Source organism: Astatotilapia calliptera, chromosome 3 (assembly GCF_964374335.1).
Source record: "Astatotilapia calliptera chromosome 3, fAstCal68.1, whole genome shotgun sequence".
Taxonomy (NCBI): domain Eukaryota; kingdom Metazoa; phylum Chordata; class Actinopteri; order Cichliformes; family Cichlidae; genus Astatotilapia; species Astatotilapia calliptera.
The window spans coordinates 18,471,915-18,491,330 of record NC_137424.1 but is presented as its reverse complement, the minus strand read 5'-3'; the positions used below and the strand labels follow the sequence as shown (position 1 = coordinate 18,491,330).

General features: G+C 42.9%; 1 protein-coding gene and 1 pseudogene across 2 annotated transcripts in view; both read left to right on the top strand.

Annotated features, from left to right (window-relative positions):
• Positions 1-5,677, top strand: part of LOC145422992 (NACHT, LRR and PYD domains-containing protein 12-like) — a 436,730-nt gene extending 431,053 nt beyond the window's left edge. Inside the window, exons 8-10 of the mRNA XM_080295027.1 lie at positions 1,673-1,849; positions 4,220-4,393; positions 5,069-5,677. Of these exons, the coding sequence (XP_080151153.1) occupies positions 1,673-1,849; positions 4,220-4,393; positions 5,069-5,081 (364 nt within the window). The 3' untranslated portion in view covers positions 5,082-5,677. The remainder of the gene's footprint in view (positions 1-1,672; positions 1,850-4,219; positions 4,394-5,068) is intronic.
• Positions 5,678-10,372: 4,695 nt separating this feature from the next.
• LOC113013509 (histone H1 pseudogene) lies at positions 10,373-18,879 on the top strand (annotated as a pseudogene). Its single transcript, XR_013905906.1, has one exon. The product of XR_013905906.1 is annotated as a histone H1 pseudogene (transcript).
• The last annotated feature ends 537 nt before the right edge of the window (positions 18,880-19,416 follow it).

Below are 19,416 nucleotides of genomic sequence, written 5' to 3'. Positions count from 1 at the left end.
CGCCTTGAGTGCCGGTCCGAGTCTGATACAGGTATGTCGTCATGCCCCATGTGCAGTGTTGGTGCCCAGTCTGGATTTGTTACATCCATTTCATATGCTGGTTTGCCTGCAATAATGCCAAATCATAAGCTACTCAGTCGACATGATGTGGTTCTGCAGCATCACACATTAGCATGTTTTATCTCATTATCTATGACCTCAGCACGTTGAAAATAACACTAAAAGCCTTTCAAGAGTGATATGAATTAATTTAGAACTCACCGGAAAGAAAATGCCGTGAGCAAACCAACAAAAAGCTGGGGATTGCAGAGAACTCGATATCCGCTCGTCTCACCGCTGCAATCCAAGCCTGACGTCTTTGTTTAGTAATATCGGATACATGGGATCCCTCACGTTGCCTCCAGGATGGAAAATGATGAAAAGAGAGCCCGTTATCCAGCTTCTTGCCTTCACGATCGTGTGATCTAACGTTGCAACCGACAACACAACACGTACGATCCATAGCTGAAATGGTATCCTTTGGCTGGCCTACTGTCATGGCGGAAGGGGGCATGGCCCATCTCCCGTGACATCACGCTCCAAACAATATAACTTTGTTGTTTGCAAAACGTGTGCGTATTTTTAAAAATGTACAATCTCTATTTGCATTTCAAGTTATGAAGATGATTCGTTAAACATGTGTGTGGTTTTTACAGTCAAAATATCACTTTCTACGTGTATTTTAAATTTTGTCTGAATTTAGATAAATTGTGCTGATACAGTTGGTCAAAATGAGAAAATAACAGATTGGCAAGATAAACTGTTTTTAAAGGTAAAATATAGAGGCCACATCAAAAGTAGTCAAGAAGGGTTAAAGGCTAAAAGCAAAGTTGTCACCAAGTACTGTTTATATTTGTGTGTATTGCTGCAGCTTTTTTGAGTATTAATTTGGTGCCTTTGTGTGAAATAATGGTATTGTGAGTGATCCATATAGTCACAAAGAATAGCCACTTGTTTCTGTGCTACCAAAGTTCCCCGGCTTTCATTCAAAATGTGTTTATCGTCAGCACCTGCACATTAAACTACTTAAACATTATAAATGTCTTCAAGCTCACACTGAGGCCTGTGGGGTACTATCAGCCACTGAGACAGTACACACATTTATATGTGTTTGTATATGAATATTTCATACTTTAAGACTGCCTGTTTATTTAAGGGAGATGAACAAAATACATTGGAATTGTACAAAATAATATCATGGATGATAAATTAAATAGATTTTAAGTAGATGCTTGTGCATTCTTAAAGTCTTATATGTTGAACTGAACTATGTGATCTGTTCAAAGCCTTAATCTTAATTTGAAGTGAAATGTGCATTTTGAGTTTATACACTATGTATATAAGGCGACCGTTTCCTTTTGCAGTATTTTTGTGTGGTGTACTTTTCTATGTCTTAACAAAAGGGGAACAAAGGTGTTTAAGTTCACCTAGGATGATGTGTTTTAATTTTCACATGGTCTTGCTTGAATTTGACCCTGACAAAGGCGTATGAACTCTGTCAGCTGTTTGGAGTTTCCATTTTCTAAACTTCTACATTCTGAACCTTCTTCAGCTCTGAACAGATGATGAAACACTGAATGATTTCAAGCTCACACTTTGTCTAATAAACTTACATCTTTCATTCTTTATACAGATTGAGTGACTGTGGTTTGTCAGAGATCAGCTGTGATTATCTGGCAGCAGCACTGAAGTCCAACCCCTCCCATCTGAGACAGCTGGACCTGAGTGACAACTACAAGCTGCAGGATTCAGGAGTGAAGCATCTGTGTGGTTTCCTGGAGAGTCCAGGATGTGGACTTGAAACTCTGAGGTCAGTCAGCATGTTTTAGTTGTGCTGAGATGAATATGATGTGAAAGTTGTGCTGACACTAAACTGCAGACATCAGGCTGATATTATACTGATCCACACTGAGGATCTTCATGGTAAAGTCTGTTTTCTTCTTCTCTGGTTTAGTCCATTGACTGCAGCAGAACAATGTTCACATTTCAAACCTTCAAAGAAGAAGAAAAATCCTCCACTGGATAATTCACTGTGAAACTCTCCAACTCTTCATTCCACCTTAAAGTCTGTCTGACACTGAAATCCAAAGCAAAATGTGCGTTTTCTTTACAGACAGCAGTCCAACACAAACATACACACATCATCCAAAACACAGTCCAACATCCAAATCTCCTCCACTGCCAGCATGAATGATGGGAAAGAGAAGGAGGAACACTCTGACATTCAGGGTTAGAATGAGTTTCATGAAGCAGACTGTGAAGATCAAAGCTGCATTAGAAAGCTTACATGAATGAATGAGTGGACAGAAGTGGACAGAGATCATCTGAAGCACTTCAAAGGCTTTAAATCAGCACATTTCTCTTTATTCTTTATCAACTCTGTTAGTTTCTCTCAGTTTTCTGTGGAATGAAGCTAACAGCAGGCTAATAAGATGCTGACCAATAGGTTTCTATTAAAGGTTGTAATTTGTATATGAAAAAGTGCTTTGGCTCAGCAGGGATCAGCTTACAGGTAGAATACAGCTGCTGGATGGGATTAGCATGTCATAGCTATCTAGCAAACTGCTAACTGGGGGATTTCAGGCCATCTATGGATCATTTTTGCTAACTGTTTATTCAGCTTAGGCTCACAGGGCTGCAGCCTGTGCCCTAGCTGTCATAGGGCAAGAGGCGTGGTCCACCTGCACAGGTGAGCAGTCCATCACAGGGCCAACAGAGAGAGACAGAGAAGCACTCTCTCACATCCACACCTACAGCCAATTTAGAAGCACCAATGAACCTAAGCAGCATTTCATTGGACTGTGGGAGAACATCCAACCTCCACAGAAAGGCCAACAGGCTTCAACCTACAACCTTCTTGCTTTAAGGCACTAGTGCGAACCACTTTTCCCCATTTCAGCCCAAATCCTGCATCTTCCTGTTTCTGACTCCAGGCCAGCTCCACTAACACTTTCTCATCAGACACTGCCACCTAGTGGAGGAAGTCTTAGTTCCATTTGAAGCTTCAGATTACAGTTAGTTCCTTTACAAAGAGGTGGGGGTGGTGGGGCCACAGCACCATCATCACTGAGTGCCATAGGACACTTAACCTTTGTTTCCATATGCTGGGAACTTCCTGTTGTTCCAAGGAGGACTGGAAAATGTGTGAAGATCTCCCAGTCAGTTCCTCACAGCACACTTCAATCATTTCCCTCCCACAGCATCAGGACCAGGGCTTTTTCTCTCTTTGGTCCCACTAAGAGATTTCCACACAAACACCTCATCAGTGGGACTCTCAGAGCTACCAGCCCTTTGCTACAATCACAAAGCTCTTCATTGAAATCAATGATATCAAAGCTGGAATCAAATGAGTCCAAGTCTTCTGCTGATTCAGCATCACATTCATCTTTGCTCCTTGTCCTGCATCCCCACCATGGACTTCATTCCTTTCCAAGCCAGCCTTGAGTGTCCTTTATTCAGCTCATCCTCTGCTTTACTTTTACACCTGATTTTAGCTGCTTTATCTCTCTTTCAACAAGTTTCTGTGCCTCCATCTTTTTCTTCTCTCCCTCATAACAAGACAGCTTCTTCTGCCTGAGAACATGTTGGAGTGATTTACTAATCCAGGGCTGCTTATTGGGGAAAATACTTCCTGTTTCCAAAGTAATCCCCATTTTTCCCAGAAAGAAATGTAAGTAAAAATCGATGATCTAAGTGAGAACATGAGCCTTTAAAAAGTCCCAGTGGGTGCAGTCAAAGCAGTCCCTCAGTCCCAGTATAGAGTCTTTGGTCCAGACTGGAACAACTGTGTGCCCAGTTTGAGCTCTCTTCAGTGCTGTGACCTGACAGACCCAGAGGGGCCATCACATCACATTTAGAAGCTCCCCTAATGGAGCCACAACACATGTCCAACACTTAGTCTGTCTTGTTGGACCAACTGGAAGAAATGATTCAAGGACTTAGTCACAGAACAGAGATTCAAATCTCCAAAATCCAACTGGCTGCATCAGGACATATAGTCTGAAACTCTGCACAGTTTCCTGTTTGAAGCTGCTTCCTGTTGGCTTCAGCTGTTTGGAGTTTCCATTTTCTAAACTTCTACATTCTGAACCTTCTTCAGCTCTGAACAGATGATGAAACACTGAATGATTTCAAGCTCACACTTTGTCTAATAAACTTACATCTTTCATTCTTTATACAGATTGATGAGCTGTGGTTTGTCAAAGATCAGCTGTGATTATCTGGCAGCAGCACTGAAGTCCAACCCCTCCCATCTGAGACAGCTGCACCTGTGGAGAAACAACCTGAAGGATCCAGATGTGAAGCAGCTGTCTGATCTTCAGCAGAGTCCAGACTACAGACTGGAGACTCTGGTGTAAGTAGAGTGATGGAGTGAGTGGGTGGTGCTGTCAGCAGTATTGTACTAAACACAGTCAGTATGAAACAAAGATCCAGTGTTTCCTGTAAAGCTGCAGCTTCTCAGTGAAGCTGTGAGAGGAGAATGGTGACAGGCTTCAGGATTGGACACAAACACTTCCTGTTTCTGACCTTTATGGTCACCATGGTAACGGCTGACACGCTCTGATCAAACACTGTCAACAGCCAATCAGCTCTCTGAACAAAGCAGCACGCAGACCAATGACTGCATTCATTTCCAAGTTTAAAGCAGTGAAGAACACAGTCTGTAGGTGAGGAAGAATTTAGTGAGAGCAGATGTTTGGATGGAATTCCTCCAGTTAACAGCTGGAACCGTCCATCTGGATTGTTGGGCTTGTTGTTGGGGTTCCTACAGAGCTCAGAGTGGACACACCAAGGTTCTTCTAATGAATGAAAGTCCAAACTCAAACTAGGAGGGAAAAACATTTTCATCAACTTCAATAAAAATCCAAAGATTAGAAAAAGTGAAGCAACAATGAGTCCTAGTACAGTCCCAGCACTGAAGTCCCTGCTGCTCTTTATACTGGATGTGCTGCATCACTGACTGACAGCTGATGAAGAGTCTCTGGAAACACTCGTTTATCTCCTCTGCTCTTCCTTCTTCTCTCTGCAGGTGGAGCTGGTGATGGTAAACAGGACGGTGTGTGTGCTGAGAGAGGAGGAGCTGTGTCCTGATGATCCAGAGAGGTTGAAGCAGCAGCAGCTTGTGTGTAGAGACGCTCTGACTGGGCCATGTTACTGGGAGGTGGAGAGGAGAGCTTCATCCAGCAGTGACTGACAGAGGAATGAGAAGAAGTGCAGATGACTGTCAGTGCTGCAGAGTGAACTGCTCTGAGAACAGCTCCACTGTCAGACACAATGTAGAGTCCAGCATCATCCCTGTGTGTCCCTCTGGATCTGACAGAGGATCATCAGTGTATCTGGACTGCTCTGCTGCTGCTCTGTCCTTCTACAGTCTCTGCACAGTCTCTGTCTGACTCTGGCTTCAGACCCTCCTGGATCAAACTCACCTGGAAAGACTTTCAAACATCACTCAATAGATTTGAATACAGAATATATTTGATATATACTGTAGATGTACTGTAGAGTTGCAGTTTGTCACTTGTAAATACAGTCTGTGAGCAGCTGTGAGCTGAAAGATCTTTCTAGAAACAGGAAATGTTTTCACTCTTCTGTTGCTTTTTCATATATTTCCACAACATTAATATTGATCCCACCTGTCTCACCTGTTTCATGCTTTTATACATAATAACAGGACACGTGTGATCTGAGCGCTGCTGTGGTTGCTGTGCTGCACGTCTTCATTTAGATAACAGATATGTTAGGTATTTTAGTACCATGGTAGCATTTACTGGATATTGTTTTATAGTGACATTATGCAGGAAAACTCTGTCATTCAATAAGGCCCCTTTGTTTCAGTGTTTTTCTCTTTGACCCAAGAATTGATGTGTGAGAATCACAGGCTGGTACAAGGTTGAAATACCACAGAGATCACTCCCTCAGCTACATTAGTTTCTTAATCTCTTAGGAGACGCCTGTTGAAGGCCAGATGGTTTGTTTCAGAATTCACTAATGTAAGAACTCTTCGTTTTGTGCCTTGAAAATATGTCGCTGAGATAATCACAATTGTAGCTGAACTGATAAACTACACAAAGGATGCTTCTTCACCCAAGGGCAGGAAGACGCTCCCTTATCTTGGTCTGTACTGGTTTAAACTGATAATCTGCTGTCTCATGAATTTTACCCTCTATATAAACTGTTGTACTTGTGAATAAAGTTGAGTCAATTTGGGAAGACAACCTGAAGCAGTCTCTGTTTTCTTGTTCTCCCAAGCTGCTCCCGAGCTCGTACTAACACGCTGAATGGCATGCTTGAATATTACTTGAGAATATATTTGACTGTGTTACAGACTAAGGGACATTCTCTGCTGATAGACGTCCACGCCTCGGAGGAAGTCGATCCACGGATTAGGCCCTGGAAACAGTTTCCTTCAATTTTGGTGTCAGAAGTGGGATCCTGACGAAGGTAGGCACGTGTCTTTTATTTTATAAGACTGTGTTATGCCTTTCTCAGTGATCCACATAGAAACGGGATACGCTGACGAGGCCTTCTTCAGTGGCCCACATAGTAACAAGTGGGATACACTGAGGAGCCTTCTTTAGTGGCCCACATAGAAACACAGGAAGTTGCCTGTTGTTTTGTAAATTAAAGCAGAAAGGACACAGGAAGTTGCCTGCTGTCATAAACTAAGATGTTGCTCACCAGCAGAAAGGACACAGGAAGTTGCCTGTGGTCATAAAACGAGAAGTTGCTCGTTAAAAAGTGAGAAGTTGCTCACTAAAAAGATAAAATTGCTAGCAAAAAATCAAGTAACCTCAGGTGTGCCACAGCAAAATAAAACTAACTTAAATCCTTCAAGCGTCTAAACCCCTCTGGAAATCACTGACCATGGGTCAGAATAATTCAAAGACCTTAGACGGGTCCGATAAAAAATCAAAATTAACTGTAAAACCGAAAAAAATAAAATATAAAATCACAAATAGCGGACCACCACTTGGGTGGGCCTGATTATAGATATATATTATGTCAACGAATCCCAGGTGTGACTGAATCTCAGCTTATTGAAGAAGTAGAGGAACTAGACCCTAAAAATGACCAAGCAGCCAACACCACCTCGTTTTTGTGGATAAACGATGACAAAATCACAGCCTTTTTTCAAAATCTAAAGAAATTTCTGCTCACAATGTCTAGAGATAAAATCGATTTAAATGCAGTAACCATGTGCAAGCAAAAGCCAGATGAATTTATTCTAGTGTTTATGAAACGTTTCATGCACTGCTGGACTAATGAGGCATGCATGCCTGAAGGTGGAAATGATCAGATTTTCATAACAACATTCTTAAACAATATTCATCCAGAATGTTCACAACTATTGAAGCTGACTGCCACTGATAATCTCTATGACATGAAGATAAAGAACTTTATCACACTTGTCAAAACGAAAGCTGGTGCAGATCTTTTCCCCAACAGCACGAAGGCTAAAAATGTTAGAATGATGTTAAATTTTGATGTTGAAGGCTCAGAGGAAAGTGAGAAAATGATGTATGCAGGGGCCCCGCCCCCTCAACAAGCGCAGCAGGGAGATCTCAGAAGGAGAGATAGGAGTGGAGACGTATGTTTTTACTGTGGAAAAATAGGGCACTGGAGGAGGGAATGCAAATCAGCAGCACGTGGGTCTCAACCACAAAACACAGGACCAGCTCCTGCCATTAGGCGTCAGCAGAGCTCTTACAGACAAGGTAACTGGCAACGCAGACAGGAATCACATCAAAATAATGGCCCCTTTGCACTTCGGCAGCAACCTTATAATCCACATTTTAATCCCCACCCATATGATAACGAAAGACTGGACCGACAATAGGGAGGCCCAGGTGAAGATGAGGGACAGTGTGAAGCACTACACACGATGCTGCATTTGCAATTGTCCCGTAACACAGAAAGCTTGCCCATGTTAGATATAGAAATAGGTGAAAAGATTTATTCTTTTTTAGTTGACAGTGGAGCCACTAAAAGTTCACTGTCTGGAAAATTCTATAGTGGGCCTGTTTCCTCTGTGTGCATCAACACCATGGGAATAAACGGAACTCTAGTGCAATGCCCCAAAACTCATTCTCTAAAGACACGCTGGGGCCCAAAACCAGATGAAATTACATATCATCCATTCATAATTATTCCAAACTCGCCTGTGAATCTATTAGGCAGAGATTTAATGGCAAAAATGAACTTGTGTATTTCATTTAACACAAAGGGTGAAATGTTTGCAGATACTGATAACAGCTATGTTTTCTCTGCCCTTTGCACCGACACCATGGAGAAGGAACAGCCTCTGTGTCAGCTGGACGCCTCAGCAGAGAATGAACTCAACATCCTTTCCACGTCACACACTGTGCCAAAAACGTGTACAAATACCACTACCAGGTAATCCCACATCTGGGAGCCACACTTTTGTTTCTCTCACACTGTTTAACAACATAATAACTGCTCACACCAGTGAAGATAAAACAGTGGTTTTGTCACATAACTCAGACATAGGCTATGACATTACTGCACCATGTCGACACACAGATCTAACCTACCCCATACACTGTACTATCTCTGCTGTCACATTGCCAGCTGAATATCAGAACATGACATTATGGTCAAGAGGTGAGAATGATGTAGGATTTATTGACTGTACACCTTATCATGCTCAGCTGAAAAACAACAAGCCAGTATATGTCAAGCAATATCCCATTTCCGCTGAAAAAACCGCAGCCCTAGATGTCATCATAGGAGATTTATTGACAGCTGGAGTAATAAAGCCCACAGTATCTCCATATAACACTCCTGTCAATCCTGTGCCAAAGCCTAACAAACCTGGCGTATGGCGTTTCACACAAGACTTAAGGCAAATTAATGCAGTCATTATGCCTCTGCCACCTCTCGTCCCAGACGTTCCCAGCATACTGACAGGTATTCCAGCAACATCTACACATTTTACTGTGGTGGATTTGTGCTCCGCCTTTTTCTCAGTGCCTGTGCATGAAGACACACAGCCGATATTTGCATTCACACATAGAAATAAGCAGTACACCTGGACACGTTTGCCTCAGGGCATGATAGACAGCCCTGCTGCTTTCTCAATGGTGGTCCGTGCTACCCTGGACAGCTTCACTCCTCCTCAGGGCTGTACCTTGATCCAGTATGTGGATGACCTCCTCCTCTGTGCTGAAAGTGAAAAACTATGTCAAACTGCCACACACATGCTACTCCAGCACCTCCAACAGACTGGCCACAAAGCAGCAGCAAAGAAAACGCAGTACTGTCAGACTTCTGTTCAATATTTGGGATTCACACTGTCTCACGGACAACGTTCCATGACTACAGACAGGGTCAAAGCTGTGACCTCCGTCCCTCGGCCCACTACACAGAAGGAAATGCTGTCCTTCTTAGGCATGGTGAACTATTGCAGACAGTGGATACCAGACTGTTCTTTTCATGACCACATTCTGCGTGAATGCTGCAAAAAAGACAAGCCTCCTCGAATACTGTGGTCCACAGAAATGACTGCCTCTTTCAATGCATTACAGGGAGCGCTGACCTCCGCCCCTTGTTTGGGTCTGCCTGACTCTGCCTGCGGTAGTTCAGGGGATGCCGGCCTGCCTGAGGGCAGTAGCAGCTTGCTCTATCATGATAAGGGACTGCGAGAAGCTCACACTCTCACATGACACTATTCTACACACCAATCACCAGGTCACGACCATTCTAGCAAACATAACTACACAACATATGACCGCACAACGTCGCTCAGGTTATGAAGCTACACTGACTTCAACAGCAAATCTCACTATAAAAGCAAGCAGCACACCCAATTCGCCAGCACACTTACTCATTCGTATGCTGTGTTCCTCTGACCGACAGGATGGTTCAGACGACCCTGACGATCATGATTGTATGACACGTATACAGGAATCCACAGCACCACGCCCAGACTTAGAGCAGACACCAATCCCAGACTCAGTCATTGTTTATGTGGACGGGTCCTGTTCAAAACCAAATGACGACTCATTTCTTTGTGGCTATTCAGTGGTCACATTGCCTGACATCATACTAGAGGCTCACTCATTACCATTTCACTCAGCACAAAAAGCAGAGCTCATGGCTTTAATACGCGCCTGTGAGCCACATGTGGATAAGCGAGTAACAATTTACACTGATAGCCGTTATGCATTCGGTGTGGTGCATGACTTTGGCACATTGTGGAGACAGAGAGGCTTCACATCTGCTGATGGAAAATCGATCGCTAATTCTGATCTTGTTCAAAGACTTTTGCAGGCTATACAGCTGCCATCGGCAATTGCAGTTGTTAAAACGAAAGGACACAGTACAGCTGACACAGACGAAGCAGTGGGAAATGCTCTTGCAGACGTAACCGCGAAAGCAGCTGCTGCCTCACAGCAACCACCCAGAAAGGAAGTATTATCTTTGCCTTTACAGCTGCCACTTGTCACACTCCCAGACTATTTAGAAACAAATGTTGACCTAAAATTCATACAAGAGCAAGCCTCTGCATCAGATTACTGTTAGATTTGTATTGTTGATTGTCATTTATGCTTAGAAATATTTACTTATATATGCTTAGAGTTTTGTAATTAGTTGTAGATTGGTAGAGGTTTTGATCCTTGATAGTCTGCAAACTTTGTGTGTATTAGACAGCACTTTGGGAGCATGAGAGGTCATACCGTGTCTTATTGTTTTATGGTAGGATTAACGTAGCTACGTCTGTTCTAGTCTAAGTGCTCTTTGTTTAGATGAACTGCAGGACTTCCTCACCGTGTTATCTAGGATGAACCATCTAGGGTGAGGGGGAGGCTACCCTCTTCCTGACCAAGGATGTTTGACCCTTTGATCAGCAGTCCACACACACACACACACACACACACACACACACACACACACACACACACACACACACACACACACACACACACACACAGGCAAGGTACTCTTTGTTTGTATGTAGACGTCGTATGTTAATGAACTTATGCATATTCATGTAACCTCAATAAAAGGACAGTGTATGGGAGAACGGACGAGAGCTACTGGGGTCAAGCGAAGGAACGGCGCTCTGTCTGGTTCTCTCCCGTGCACGAGTACCATGAAGAAGTTTGCCTACTTGCGTCTTGCTTGCAGTGTAATTATATTGTCTTAACGTTCCAGCGAATAGGTTCAAGCTACAAACCTATCATTAATTGGTCCTTCGAGAGCCGGAGCCCTGGAATCGCATTCACCGAGGGGAGGAGAGGCACGCTGAAAGCCTGACGTCAGCCAGGAAGTTCCTGTGGATTCGCGGTCTGTCTTTTCTCCTCGATGAATGACGGTCGGCGGGATTCGGGCTGATATTACACGCTAAGCAACACCGAGTAAGTTTAGAGTCCAACTCTATAACTGTACGTCTTCGCCGCTCAGTGGGGCGTTGTCCGTGGCCGCTCAGTGGGGCTAAAATTCGCCGTCTAAGTGGGGCGATGTACAAGGCCGCTCAGTGGGGTTTTTTGTACAGAAGCATTAAGTCGCAGAGTTGCGCAGTTCGAACTTTTTTTGGTTCGCCGTCTTAGTGGGGCGAAATACAGACCGCTGTGTGGGGTACTGTAGTGAGTTCTCCACCGCTCAGTGGGGTGTTGAGAAGTTCCGCGGGGTCCAGATTGTGCTGGACAGTAGGCCTATTTTGTGTTGTTGTCATTGTCGTCGTCGTTGTTGTTGTTGTTGTGTGTGCGGAGCAGAACATGTGGTCTGTGACACCGACTGTTGTTGTTATCACGGGTTTCTAAGCAACCAAGAGTGAGTCGGAGGGAGACAGACGTTTGTGCTGGACTTTGCTCCTGGCAGCACAAAGTATTTATGTAAAAAAAAGAGAGAGCGACGGCTCCACAGCTGCGCGGGTTCACGCGAGCGCGGTCACGCGGACCTGAGCCGTGCGGTTAATCGCAGGCTTATAAATGGAAGAGATTCAAATGTTAGAAGTTTTCAGAAAACACACCAGCCTTGGAGAGCTGTGGAGAAGGCCAGCCCACATCAGCAGCACTTAAGATATGCTCTGGTGAATGGCTTTCCCCCCACCCCTTGCTGACACAATGTTTATTCTTTAGCTTGCCCTGATCGACAGCAGCCTGTGTGCCAGACCATAGATTTAATTGAGGTGGATAATTGTTAAAAGTAATCTACATTAAGCTTGTGGTTGCTTAAATTCAGTACAATGACATGTGAGGTGAAGTGATATAGGTAAATATTTAAACTCATGAAGTGCATAGAGGCACTTGACCTGTGTGGAAGACTGTCGTCTTATTATGAGCCATTGTTGAGATATAGAGCACATCTGTGAAAACAACTAATATGCTCAACCCTGTATGAAACATCTAAAAATACATGATGGAGAAGCTGTGTTGAATATGTAAGTGTAAGACTTTGCCACTGTGGGCAGAGCATGCAACTACTGTGTGATGTCGCGTTGCAGTTTTGTTTTTGTTTTTTGAGCTGATGAGCAAGCTACACATTATCAGATCAAGAGCTGTCTGAGAACTACTCAAAGAGAGGGAAACAGAGAGTGTGCAGCGTTTCCATGAGCAGTTTTTCTGCACCTTGACTCGTGTGTGTGTGTGTGTAGCATCAGCATCATGTTTTTGTTTATTTGTTTTGTTGGATTAAAAATAATTAAATAAACTGGTGATCATGCTTATGGATCACCATGGCACATATCTCCAGCCATATGGTTTATTTATGCAGATGAAAAAGTGAGTGTGAATGTGTCTGACATCACAGTGTTTTTGTGCGCTGTGCAAAAGTGATTGCCTCTGATTGTGAGTGAGAGCGGTGATTTTGCAGACCACCAGCTATTGTGAAGAAAAAAAAAAAAAAAAAGAGTGAAAAAGAGACAAATTACTACATTGTAGACGAAGAGAAATAATCATAGGAAAAAGGTTTTGTGTTGATCAGCCGAAAAACAACTACAATGTCATTTTCTGCTTTTAAGAAAGGATTGTTCACACAAACACAGACAGAGAGAGAGAGAGAGATGTGTGTTGATTAAGCAGTGATGATAATAATGAAAATGTTTTAGTTTGTCACTTTCAGGTGAAAAGCAGACCTGTATCAATTTTCCACATGCAACAGTCGGAAGAAAGTTATAGTTTAACATCATTGGAAACATGCAGGCCAAGTTTCTGGCTGACTTATTTACAGTGCCATGTGTTTCTCAACCTCACAAGCGAGCTCACTCCTCCCTGAAGATAAGGAATGCAGCTCCAAAGCAATAACATGATAAAGAGACAGCAGCAAGTCCTGAGCACAAAAAGTCCCAGCAAAGCAGCAGCAATGTGGATAAACAGCAGCAGAAGAAGAAAGCAAACCCATCTTCCTGTCTGATTGGTTGAATTTCACGGAGGGGCGAGCAAGATGGCAGCGTGAAGAGGAGTTTTTGTTTGAGTTCTCAGCACGAGACACTTATTTGATGTCTTTCTGGCCTTCGGGACTTTTTTGGAGATCAGCGCGCTAAACTTGCTGGATCTGAGGCCAGGGTCTGCGGCGGCAGCATGTTGAAATGCTCAAAAAGGACTGAGTGACTCGGGCAAGCCACATGCGGCTAGCGACATGAAAGAAATGGACCCTTCATGATGCGTTCAACGTGCCAGCGCTGTGGTGGGAAAGGCTCCATCATAAACACGCCCTGCGCCGAGGTTCAGGCCAAGAAGAAGAAGACAATGACTTCCAAGCCCAAGAAGGTCGGCCTCAGCGTGGGCGAGCTGATTGTGAAAGCCGTGGCCGCTTCCAAGGAGCGCAACGGCCTGTCTGTGGCCGCCCTCAAGAAGGCTCTGGCTGCCGGAGGCTACGATGTGGACAAGAACAAGGCCCGTGTCAAGACCGCCATCAAGAGCCTGGTGGCGAAGGGCACTCTGGTGCAGACCAAGGGCACCAGGACCTCCGGATCCTTCAAGATGAACAAGGCTACTGAGAGCAAAGCCAAGAAGCCCGCCGCGGCCAAAGCCAAGAAACCGGCAGCAGCTGCTAAGAAGTCGCCCAAGAAGGCAGCAGCAGCACTTCAGCTACTAGACAGGACAAAGCTGAAGGAGAACTGCCGGGACTGTTGAAGAGGGAGAGGACAAAAGAGTGAGAGGACAACAGAGTGAGAAGACTAGGTGAGAACACATAGGAATTATTTAATGTGGGAAATCAAAATTTGGGTTAGCAAACCTGGGGAAAAGAAAACTGACTGCTTAAGTTGGAAAATTGAGACGGAGTCTGAAACATTGCGAAAATAGAAACATATACAAAATCACACACACACAAGCAGAACATGCATTAACCCTACTAACAATTCCAAACACAAAATGACTCATGAAGACTCATAGCACATTAGTTAAGAAATGATTAAATAATAGCAGAGAAATGTGTAGGAAAGGCAGCTTTAAGAACATGCTCTGCTGGATATGCAGCTCCACAGACATGCATTAGACCTGCCTAATAACACAAACACATGTAATGAAAATTAGCTTGTTATCTTTCATCAGTGTTACAATAGTGTCAATTTAGCAGACACTTGTTATCAAATACTGAATTTATCCTAAAGAAAAAAATTGACTCTCCAAGTTGCAGGACAACAATTTAACTTTTGTGGGAAAAAAAAAAAAAATCCTGGTTTGATAAATCAGTGATCAGACAATAAATTTAGTGTTAAAATGGTAAATTGGGAGAAGCTTCCTGCTTGATTGAGGCAGCATAAGTAATTTACTGTATGAGGGAAATTGTCTTTTGTGATACTATTTTGAACATGCTTTTCTGTCGTCCTGTCAACTTAGTGGGTTAATAGCTGATATGCAAATTAGTTGATCGGTTTTAGATTAATGAAAGGTGATTGAATTCTAGCACGAGTGAATGAGATGTGTTGGAGTTTGTTGTGTGTTGAGTAGAGACTCTAAAACACTGAGTTTCCTGCTTTGATGTGCGAGTGAATCCTGTATTTAGATACACAACTCTGAATACGTCAGAACAGACTGTTTTGTGAAGTGCATGACAGCATGTCACATGTTTTATGATGAAGGGAAAAAGGAAAAATTGAATAAAATAGATCTGTGGCTTAAATGAGTGAAGAGCACAGACCGGGTGATTAAACTCATAGCTAATATGACATTAGGGTTATGTTGTGTGTTGTGCAGCTGATGGTTGGTTTGGAGTGAATCTAGCTGATGATTCTTCTCCTGTTGTGAAGATGATGAGGAGTTTGTGTCATGACTTAACAAGGCCTTTTTATTTTGATACTTTCACAGTGCACTGAGAGTTTGGTTTGATAATCTCTGTTATTTTTTATTTTTCATTTTTGAACAAGCACTGATTTTTGCTTGTGAATTTCTTTTCTTTGAGCAGATCTGCAAGTCGGGAATTAAAAGCGTTACACGTCGTCAAGAAAATTGTTGCAAGTGAGTTTCTCCACATTTAAAATGGGTTCAGGAGAAAGCCACTTATTTGGGACAATTAGGAAATGAGAGTCCCCCCCAAAAAGGATTCAACGAGGAAATCCAGTCTAAATTATTTTTCTTTTTGAAATAACGTCGTTTTGCTGAGCGTGGAAACGAATGCGATGATAATTTCCACAATTAGCAAAAGAAGGAACCACTGAGTGAATGAGTAAGAATTTTAAAATAACTGACTGACTGACTGAACATGATTGTGTGAAGCTAACCCCCACCTGACAAAGGTGCAGATGAACCCATGTGTTTCCTTTTACAGGAGCAGAAAGATGACAGCAACACTCGAGGTTGCATGATGATTTAACCTTTTAAATGCCATTTTCTGTGTCTGTGCATTTATCAGGTGTGTTATTCATAGGCTTGTGTTGCTCACAGAGATAACTGTGACAAAGTATGCATACGCCTGCGCAAGCGCTAATATTTGCATTTTCTTTTCTTACAGCATGCCAGTTCTTCATGTGAATTGATGATGCGATTTATACCAGGACAACTGGTTGATGTTTTTTCCTACTACAGGATTTCTGGGTTTATGTGTGAGGAAAACTGTGTTTACAGGTTATGAGTGGTGATGCTGTTGCATTGTGTTGATGGGAAAATGTGAAGGTTACTTTGATAATGTGAATAACATGTGTGAAATTTCCTGTGTTGAGAACTGGTGTTACTTCTTTCCACAGCTAGGGATGGCTAACTTTATGGTGTTTTTAATGCACCTCTGGAACCTGTTGACCTGTGTCTGACCTCTGTCTGACTACAGTCAATGTGTATTGCTAATGTTTGTTTCTTTGAGAATGCTGTGGTAGATTCAGCTGAAGCGGACAAGTGACATGGGTAAAACAAATAAGAGATTACGGTATTTATGGAATAGTTTATTATGGGCTCATTTGCTGGCCACTTTTGAACCCATAATAATAATATATGAGTGGAGTGACTTTGCTTAAGAGAAGTCACTGATTACATTAATGTTAACAGAGTACATGGGATAATCCATGTCTGAGGTGAATTAGGGTAATAGTTGTAGTTACTGATTTGAGAAAACCTGCACATGACACTTGTCTTGCTGATGTTGAATGCTTGTTACTCTTATGATACAATTGTTTACAGGTATGAAGTTTGATTTTACTTCCAGCTTTTGCTTTCCAGGCCGTGATGGTGTGTATGCAGGCTCCTGGGAGAGCCAGGTGTTAAGCAAACTTAATATGCAACACACGCTAACATCTTTTATTGCAGGGTTACGGAGCTACTCCAGAGGAGATGCCCTGATGTTGCCTGGGACATGATCTAGCTAATCTTTTTCTTTAAGACAGGGATCCAGGTTTGGTGAGTTGACGCATGGGAATGTCCATGCGTCAAGAGGTGGAGTGCAAGGAGTAACATTAAACAATGTTTACTATTATTGTTGCAGTGATTTGTGTGATTAGCCGTTTTATTTACAAATATTAAACCTATGCAAGTGGTGCATCCATGTTCAGATGAGGCTTTGATGGCCTATAAGTGAAGTTCACTGAACTAAAGAATGTGGTTTGATGATTGTTGACATGCTCTCCAAATAGAAGTTTTTCTTCTTAGCAAGGAAATACAGGTGCAGCAGTAATCTCCTGAGAAATCTTCAGAGGCCCAGTGAGAAGCGTGAACCATTCCAGGCATAGCTGACAGCCAGGCAGTGGTTGAGGTCAAAGGTCAAGCTGGTTGGGGCCCATCATGAGATCAGACCTTGGAGCCACAGCAAGGACCATGAAACTGCCTGCAAAATAGAGGAGAGGATCGTCCACAAGATGGGAGCTGAGGCCAGGAGAGAGGCTTCAGGAGGATCAGAGATCATCTTCAGCACAGCAGACATCACACAGAGAGCTGTGCTACTGAGTTTCCAGGAGATTTTAAATAAAATGAAAGATTCAATATTGACGCTGAGGAAGACGACTAAGGTGTACGACGTGCTCTGCCTTAAACCTTCAGCAGCGTTGGAACATGAAAACTCGTGGGATGAGGGGAGCGTGCCAAGCTCCATCGACAGCGCAGAAGGAGTTCGGGGATGACATCATGATTCTATGAAAGCACAGGAACCAGAAGCTATGGTGGTGATGACAGCAGTTTCCTATGAACATCACCTAATGCTGTGCCACTATACTGTGCATACGATGACACTCTGAAGGCTGCTGGGATCATAACAGCAGTAAGATGACGGAACCCAGCACCCTTTCCACAGAGAGCTTTTTCTGCAGAGCGTGGACAATTAAGGAGTCATAAATATCCCCCTCACAAGACGAAGGTCTGAAGTCAGGTGATGGGGGCTGGTAAGAGGCCATAAAACTAGAGTGCTGAGAGGTCTGCAGCTTGGAAATAGCTGAGACCCATGTTGACGAACCACAAAACCAACTAGTATGTTTGAATGTCTATTCTACATACATTTGGACTCTGGTCCTATGGACAGTGATGGAAACAACTGGAAGAGACATTCATGACGCCCTGCAGAGCTTAAACCACTCTGCAGAGAGACATGTGATGTGCACACCCGGAGGAAGCACCACCAAGTTGAGATGTTTTTGAAAATGTTACTTTTTTAGTTTCACTATTAAATTAACAATTTCTTTGGTTGCTCGTAAGATGCAGTTTGCCATGAGATGAGCTCAATGAATGGGATAACTGCTAATACATTTATTAAACTGTGTACCTTTTCAGTAATTTAGGGTGATTTGACATATGCTGAGTAAAAAAATGTTTACATTGAAACTGTCAGACATGAGGTATGCATAACTGGGAACTTTCTAGCATAAAGGTCAAAAACGGGGGAAATGTTAGATTTGTATTGTTGATTGTCATTTATGCTTAGAAATATTTACTTATATATGCTTAGAGTTTTGTAATTAGTTGTAGATTGGTAGAGGTTTTGATCCTTGATAGTCTGCAAACTTTGTGTGTATTAGACAGCACTTTGGGAGCATGAGAGGTCATACCGTGTCTTATTGTTTTATGGTAGGATTAACGTAGCTACGTCTGTTCTAGTCTAAGTGCTCTTTGTTTAGATGAACTGCAGGACTTCCTCACCGTGTTATCTAGGATGAACCATCTAGGGTGAGGGGGAGGCTACCCTCTTCCTGACCAAGGATGTTTGACCCTTTGATCAGCAGTCCACACACACACACACACACACACACACACACACACACACACACACACACACACACACACACACACACACAGGCAAGGTACTCTTTGTTTGTATGTAGACGTCGTATGTTAATGAACTTATGCATATTCATGTAACCTCAATAAAAGGACAGTGTATGGGAGAACGGACGAGAGCTACTGGGGTCAAGCGAAGGAACGGCGCTCTGTCTGGTTCTCTCCCGTGCACGAGTACCATGAAGAAGTTTGCCTACTTGCGTCTTGCTTGCAGTGTAATTATATTGTCTTAACGTTCCAGCGAATAGGTTCAAGCTACAAACCTATCAATTACACTTACTGGGAAAGTAATAATTGTACCTTAGATAACAGAGACGGCTTATACAAAAACCTTGAGGGTTTGATTGCCCTCCCATCTTCACTACTGCCAATCCTTGTCTGCCATTTTCACGGTGTGAGTCATGTCGGACAAAGAGGGGTAATAGGAGCAATAAAATCAAGATTTGTAATCGAGAAAACATCACACGCAGTAAAACGCATATTAGCAACCTGTCTAACATGTGCACGAACTAATGTAGGAAAACCAAAAGCAAAACATCAGCATTTACCACAACCAGATTTCCCATTTCATACATTACAAATCGATTTTACACATATGCCAGCACAAGGAAGCATCAAGTACTTACTGGTAATAGTGGACCAATTTAGTAAATGGGTAGAAGCTTATCCAACATCAAAAGAAACTGCAGAAGTAGTCTGTCAAAAGTTGTGCAATGAAATAATA